At 39.4% G+C, this 7,656-nt stretch overlaps 2 protein-coding genes across 2 annotated transcripts; both read right to left on the bottom strand.

The window, feature by feature from the left end:
• Nucleotides 1–242: 242 nt before the first annotated feature.
• On the bottom strand, nucleotides 243–2,098 carry LOC311428489 (ubiquitin carboxyl-terminal hydrolase 42-like; the record flags this gene model as incomplete). Its single annotated transcript, XM_084539920.1, has 4 exons — nucleotides 1,821–2,098; nucleotides 927–1,015; nucleotides 292–392; nucleotides 243–250 (listed from the first exon to the last, which is right to left on the bottom strand). Exons 1-4 carry the CDS (start codon nucleotides 2,010–2,012, stop codon nucleotides 243–245), a joined length of 390 nt encoding a protein of 129 aa, XP_084396046.1. The 5' UTR covers nucleotides 2,013–2,098.
• A 3,965-nt stretch (nucleotides 2,099–6,063) lies between these two features.
• On the bottom strand, nucleotides 6,064–7,423 carry LOC311428488 (ubiquitin carboxyl-terminal hydrolase 36-like; the record flags this gene model as incomplete). The annotated part of the gene is made up of 4 exons (XM_084539919.1): nucleotides 7,297–7,423; nucleotides 6,594–6,704; nucleotides 6,344–6,446; nucleotides 6,064–6,139 (listed from the first exon to the last, which is right to left on the bottom strand). Exons 1-4 carry the CDS (start codon nucleotides 7,322–7,324, stop codon nucleotides 6,064–6,066), a joined length of 318 nt encoding a protein of 105 aa, XP_084396045.1. The 5' UTR covers nucleotides 7,325–7,423.
• Between the last annotated feature and the right edge of the window lie 233 nt (nucleotides 7,424–7,656).

The following is a 7,656-nucleotide window of genomic DNA, read 5'->3' as shown; positions in this document are numbered from 1 at the left end:
TTTGCTCAACAAATTCCACGCTCTGAGAACACCTCCTCTTGCTGGAAGGACCTGCTTTTTGACTCTCCTTCTCTTCACTAGGAGCATGTTCCCTCTTGCTTCGGTAATGCTCTTTCTCAGTGGTTTTAGTCTTGTCCTTTGTATCTTGGCGTCTATCTGCAATAGCTAAGGAAGAAAGATTGTTAGAGCTACATTCAGTGTCAGACTTGAGAGAGGAAGTTTGCCGCAATTTCTCACCAGGCTCACAAGACTCTTTGCCAGACAAAACGGTTTCTTTTGAAATGAGGTCACGTTCTTTTGATCTTCTTGCTTTCTCCTTGTCTCCACGGTCATCACATTGGTACTGGGCGAGGTATTCATCGTTCCCAGGAGATTTCGGAGGTTCCACAACACTGCATAAAATAAAAACCCATTTCTCACTTCTGCTGAAGGACGTGAATATTAAGAGTAAAACCTTCCAAAGGCAAACAAACAAACAAAAACCTCCGGACTACAGGAACGCTCGCAAAGATATGCCATTTAGAAACCTCTCCTGTGATTAGGACACCTTCTTCAGCTCCCAGAGAAAGTGCCTTTTCCCCTCTTGCTTCTGAAGCCATTGCACTAAAAAAGCAAACGCATCTGTCTCCTTCCACCTGCTGCTCTGAGAAAAAAGGCATAGGGGCGAGCGGGGAACAGCCAGTGTTTCTCCAGACAGTGGAGAAAAATGGAAAAACATTCTATAAAGGAACACAAGTTCTCCTTGAGGCACCAACCTGCATCAGAGTGATATGCTCAGTGCTGATCATTAGTTCTGTTCGTGACACTGGACACACAGTATGGAATTGTACTAATTTAAATCCTTCCATTAAATACTATTAGTAGACAGATAAAACTGTAACGAACTTCCATAAAGTCTTGTCTTAATCAGACTGTGCTCATTTTACCTCATTTCCTCTGACAAGCTGTTCAGCTGGCTGGCTCTGAAGGACTCTGTGATGACTTCTCGATTGACTGAAGGCATAGCTCCAGGCATCTGCAATTAAAACGCACAAGTCAGCAGACAAAAAAATACTATTTGTAGTAGTACTGAGGACTAGTCTTGTCAGAATGTCTCCATTAAATGGTAAGCAAGACCGCTGTGAATTGTATGCATTATCTACACTTCAAAGATAACCCCAACTCACCCCCCAAAATCTACTTTAGGAAACTTAGGAATTTTTATCTCAGCTGAGCTTAAGTTGACAAGTTCTAATGTAAGCTCAGGTCTGCAAATTCTAAGGGGATAATACCACAAAGTCTTACGATCACATGTGTGCTGTGTTTTCTCAGTATTTCACCTGAATTAGGAACACAATAAACACTCCCGAATACATCGTAGGTGAGAAATTCTCGATGGAGCAAATCTATGTTTCAAGCGATCCATTTGTTTTAGAAAAGAACATCTCAGAAGGTTTAACAGGTTCAACTCGGCAAGTGGAATCATCAAGTTTCAGTCCGTTTTCTTTAGATTCAGTAACTAACCTAATAGCACCATTTAGTGAATCTGTTTTTGGCAGCTCATGCTGGGATCTTCCTTTGTCAGCATTCTGACAGGAAGAATTGGAATGCTGCAATGTACGGACTACCTTTCACACCAAAATTCCATTAGAGGACATTGCATTGCATTTCAAATTCCTTTGAAATAAGCCCTTTGACTCCTCCTCAGATTTTCCTGAAGATTCTGCACCATAAGGGACTGTGTTATCAGAGCTGAGTTTAGGATTTTCATTCACTGTTGGCTCCATAAAAATTTCATCAGAAACTTTTTTGTTTGTTTGCATTTGCTTCATTTGCATTACCGAATTTGTAATTGTGGATGAAGGAACAGCCTGGTAGAGATCTTCATCCTCCACAGCACTGCTAAGACAGTCAGGCTGTGACACAGTCTGACGAGCAGGCAATTTATTGTGAATACTGATGGTGATCTTCTGTTTTCTTGACGTATCAGTCATTGAAGGCCTGGTAATTGCCTGGTTTTGAACACAGGCCATTGGTGGTGCTGAAGATGGCCTTTTTAGGGTGACACCAGTGGTCTTTGCGTCCTCTTTTATGGATCCATTTCCATTTAAACGGCTTGAATTCTGTATTTAAAAAGAAGAAATTGCAAGATGGATTAACGCAAACACTGCATGTAACATTTTGAAACACAAAACTCTCCTACTGAGTGTTTCTACAAATGGTCTTAACACCTAAAAAGAAAAACACACTGCCCTTTAAGGATAAATGCAAGTCCAATAAGCGTATTCAATTCCTGCTTTTGGTTTACTGCAGATTGGTATCAAATTAACATCATCTTTGAAAACCAGCCAAGCAACTTAACATTACCTGCTGCTATTCCCAAATATATTTATTTTCCCCTTTAAACATACCCTGAAAAGACTGAAGTAATCGTTCTGGTGCTCAGGAATAAGACATTTAGTTTTCCCTGTCTTAGCTAAAGTGACGAGGATAGGAAAAACAAGTCCTCTTTTAAATGATTTGAGGATTAGTACACTCTGCTTAAATTGTCAAAGAGCGTAGCTCTCTGTGCTTTAGAAAGCTGTCTTGGAGGTATAAAGTAATGGAGTCGCATGGCAGCACAATTTAGCAGTAACCACTGTTTGAATGACTCTGGCTGTAGCATGAGGGCTGTGAAGAAAGCTGCAGCGTGGGAAGGAAAACAAAACTAAGATGCCGAAAACCAAACAAAAAACCCCACACCAAACCCCAAACCCACTAGCAGTTTGGTGCCGTTATCTGCCCTCCCGCTTCCCTGAATTACCTTAATCATATGAGGAAGAAGTCGTGGTCCCAGAAATCCAGCCTGCTTACTATTAGCCCCCTGCTGACCAGGAGGGAATGAACAGGGATAAGATGGTGCTGGCAAGTAAAACGCACGTTCTCCAAGTGTCAAATCATAGCGCCTTCAGAAAAGAGCAGTGATCGTAGTTTAGTTTTTCTTTCAGCCTACTCTTGGATTAAATCCCATCCTATCATTTTAGAGGAACAGCTCATACGATATGGAAGCCTTCTCTACAGAAGGCTTCGCCAAGACTACAAACTGAAAAGTAGAGAACAGTCTTCCTACTAAGACTATCACTTGCACAGCAATAATTTATTCTTACACCACAGATGACCTTCATTTCTCTCCTTCTCTAAAGCAGCCAGCTACAGATAACACATAGATAGCAATTTACACAAGCGCTGCAGTTTAAGGCCAAGCAACAAAAGATAATAAACGACACAGAGAATTTCAGGTTAGACAGAACTGAATTAGACAAATAATAATCTTCTCCCGGGATAGCAAGAAAAACACTTGCAAAACAGAAAAATATCAATAACAGGAAAGTAAATCTCTTCTGAACACATTTTAAGATTTGTTATTACCTGATATAAAAAAGCATGTAAGCTTGCTGACCAAGAACTCTTTTAATGTCAGTACGCACTACTTTAGCATCATTCATCTGATACCAAAGTCCATTACCAGCCTGCAAATAAAGACAACGATTTCTTTAGGTGAATTGCACGTTTTCCAATTGAAATCACGGATAGGAACAAAATACACACATGTCAAATAAAAATATAATGAAATCTTTTTCCCTAGAAACAGTAGCTGCTAGTCATGCTTTAATTGGTTTGCCAGCACAACCTTTACCCTGTTAGAAATGCTGTTGACTTCTACCTTTACATAGCATATATAGTGTCCTGAGTGACAGCTGACACCGTGATGTACCAGCACCGCGTATAAGGCATAGAGCAGTGGTTCTCCCATTGACTGCGACATGTAGGCTCTCAGGTCCAAATACTCCGGATATTTCACCTCCTAAAGAGACATCAAGAAGATAGAAAAATTATCCCAGAGTACTTCGTGGACTAGCCAGAGAAAAACACTTCCAAAAAACACAGACTAGAATTGATTTCTAGAATATATTTCTCGAATATATTTCTTGATTCACTACAAATAAGTCTTCCCATAAACAACGGTTAAGACTAGAAGTTGCAGAGAACTGTTTCCTGATGAATCAGCCTTCTCAGAGGAAAGCATATGCTTCTTGTCAAGCGGGAACTTTATTGATATTAAGAGAAAGAATAAGCCATAGTCGTTAGTCTACAATTATTGTCTGAAAATATTAACAACTTGCAGCTTTGGGGGATGTCCCATTACACAATGATATAGTTGCATTACAGTGGTAAATATACCTTGTTGATCTTTCCACCTGTGAAATCTGCAAATCTTTTCAGTGATATTGTGAGAACCTTGGAAGAACGGTGTATGGTAAATCTCTTGGATGCAGGAACCATCTTTTTACACCTTAAAACCAAGCAGAGATAAGTGTTTGAAGGCATCTTCTTTTTTCGCCCCCAAAACAAACTCCTTTTAATGTCTCACGCATGCCTATGCTATTTGAATGATATTTACTTGCATAATAGGTTGGTCTTTTTTCTTTTCATAAACCCATGCACTGCGTGTCAGGTTTGTTAATACAGAGAAGAAGGTCAATTTTCCCAACAACTCAGAGCATAGCGGGAACAGGAATCTCTCACAAAAGGGTATGACCAGGTTGGATGGCAAGGTACCATTTCTTGGTCTACAAAAGTGGCTATTTGAACTCCAATCCTGGATACATTCTTTCAGCTTTCAAGGGAAATACAAATACTGAAAGCGGAACGAGAGAGCCTTGGTCCCCAGGGCTAGAAATTGCAAATAATCTCCAACATAGGTCGACTATCAACATCAAAAATACAACAGAAGCACATGGTCATTCTACAGGAGGGAGACATTTAACAGTAGGAAGTCTTCATGTACTGAGCTTGTCTGGAAAGACACTGAACCCATCTGCCATCCTTTGAAACAAAATAGTTCAGTTTGACACATTGCCCGCTCCAAGGTAGGACCTACGGTGTAAGCAGTGAAAATTAGCCACTAGCCCAGAGAACAACGGAAACTGGGCAGTTTACATCAAGAAAAGTACTGTCGAGAGCTAATAAATAGAAAGAACAAAAGTAGCTCTTTTTGAATTCTGATGGCAAAATACAAGCCAGAGAATTGCAAACCCATAGGGAATGCCTATGAACAAGACTTCCCCCCTCCAAAGAAACAAAAATCCAAGTCTTTTATAAACTTCCACAAAACTTGTAAGTAGATCCAAAGTTTAGAGGTAGTCCAACAGAGTCATGCAACATAGAAAACTGACATCTAGGATTAAGACCTAATTCGTCAAAATCTTACTCGCTACATTTATAGCAATTCTCTCCATCCAGCTCTTCAGGTTTCACAAAGAGTTCCAGAGCTCTGCTAACAGACGAAACCGCCTAGAGCAGCGAGAAAGAAGAGCGCAAAGTCACCGTAATTCAAAATTCCAGAGACATACTAGTAGTTTATAAGAGAATCTTACTAACATACTCAAGCGATCTACTAGGAGCACTGTGAAGAAGGAGGCAGAAAGAGCATGCTCAGCATTGACCTCACCTGGAAGGCATTTGACTTTGGAACAAATACTTTTCCAGTAGCCTAGACAGCATCTATAGTGTGCTTTGTCATCAATACTGGGGACAAATTCATCAGTCTAACAATTAGATGCATATTGAGGTAGAACAACAAAGAAGTATGACAGCATTATAATTTTTGCAGAAAGAGAATTCTTTTCCCTTAAACCCAATGCAAATGTGGAGACTATTTACATGGGTTCCACGGAAGGACAAAGTCCAATCCACTTCCTTAGCACCACCAAGCTCTTACGTTTTAACATTATATGTGGTTTGGTTTTTTAAGTTAAACAAGTTTAATTTAGAAAGTTATGCATGTACTTAAACATCATGAATTATATTTAGAAAACATCTTACCTTTATATCCAAAGTGATATCAAGAAATGCCTCATACGTATCCGAAACTGCTTTGCAATTCAAGCACTTCACTGGAAGCAAAATATAAATGCTTAACATTATGTGAAGGAGACTAACTGTCCAAATTCAAGTTGTTGACAGATACTACTTTAGACAAACTACAGACTGCTTTACTACCGACAAAAGACACAGATCAGTTCTAAGGACAGGAATATTTTTTCAAGTACCTCTTGATCTTAGAAATCCTCCAAATATGTGATGAATGATGGTGGTAGCTTGAGAAGATCTGTCCAATCTGGAAATAAATTATAATCAGACCTCAGAAGATTTAAGGCACAGAGTTAACTCTTCAAAGAGTTTGATGAAAACCAAGGATGATGTAGACTTGCGTTGCTGATAGTAAATAAGGCACTAAAAGGTGCTAGAGATCATTTCTGAGAGTAAATAAAGGACTAGAAGGTGCTAGAGAATGTATGAAAGTGAACTTGTTTATGCTTACTCGGTGCTTCCGTTCAAGCACGCTTCCTGCATAGCATCAACAGTATAGCGCAAGAACTCGTGTGCGTCTTCTTGACTGCCAAAACGGAAATGTTGTCCTATTCCTAAATAAGAAGATGATAGTATTGACCTCATTTAAAAATGAAATCATTCTTGTATTTCTAAAATCTCTCTTCATTGGAGTGTTACACATCAAATAATTATTTGAAGATTACAAGCTATCGAAAAGAAACACATCTGAAGCCACTTACGACTGAGATTACTGATAACATGCGTAGGCTCGATGGCATCAACAGTGCAACGCAGGGCCTGGTTAATGTGAGTCTCCATCGTGCACATCATGCAAAAATCTTGTTCACGACCTGAAGAGTGAAAGAACAAAGCATCCCAGTCCAGCGAAATATCCAGAACTACAAACATCTAAGTACAATTTAAACTATAGATACAATATCCACTCTCCTTGCTACATTCTATTCTCCCAAGATGCCAATGTCCCAACAGTCTTGTAACATTTCATTTCACACAACTTGACAGAAGAAAAATATCCACTAAGCCTGTATTCAAATGCATTTTGTGATGAGAAATCTAAAAGACTACTGCAAAGTCGCAGTTGTAAAGGCTGACAGGAATGTGAACTCCACTGGCTGCAAAATGTATTACTCTCTAAAATTACTACTAAATGCATTACTGTCCAATGCACTTCATTATTCCCATGAAGCAATAAATGATCCTTTAATAAACAAACAAACAAACAAACAAACAAATAACTAAATAAATAAACCATGGTGCATTAATTGCACTCCATATGCTATTCGGAGCCCACTGCTAATACAGTGCTCAAAGCCAGCTGCTACAGGTAAAATCAGGCAAATAAGCTTCTCTCACAGAATCACTGCTGTTCTTTCACCTTCAGAGCTATCCAACAGATTCAAAATACTGTTAGAAAGTACTCACATGACTGGCTGTGCTCAAGAGAAAGCATGTAATTGGCAAGTGGGGGTGTGTAGGTCAAACACTGTAGAGTAGCATTAAGAAAACATGTGTTGCCAAGATTGTACAGGCCAACTCCAACACTTTGTGTTTCTCGCCAATCCATACAAATCTTCTCGGGTGGAAAAAGAATGCTCTGTGGCGGAGCAATTCCATCATTAACGACTGCAAGAAAGTTAAATTTAAAAAGAGATCTTGTTTGTTTGTTTCGAAGAAAGGTATTTAAAAAAATACTATTCTGCAGGAGCACCTAGAGGAGCTAGCTACAATCCAAACCAGAAAAACTTATTGCAGACAGCTTTAATACCACCAAATTCAAATTGG

This window comes from Aythya ferina (genome assembly GCF_964211825.1).
Source record: "Aythya ferina genome assembly, contig: HAP1_SCAFFOLD_86, whole genome shotgun sequence".
In the NCBI taxonomy this organism is placed as follows: domain Eukaryota; kingdom Metazoa; phylum Chordata; class Aves; order Anseriformes; family Anatidae; genus Aythya; species Aythya ferina.
This window is presented reverse-complemented; position numbering and strand designations above follow the sequence as displayed.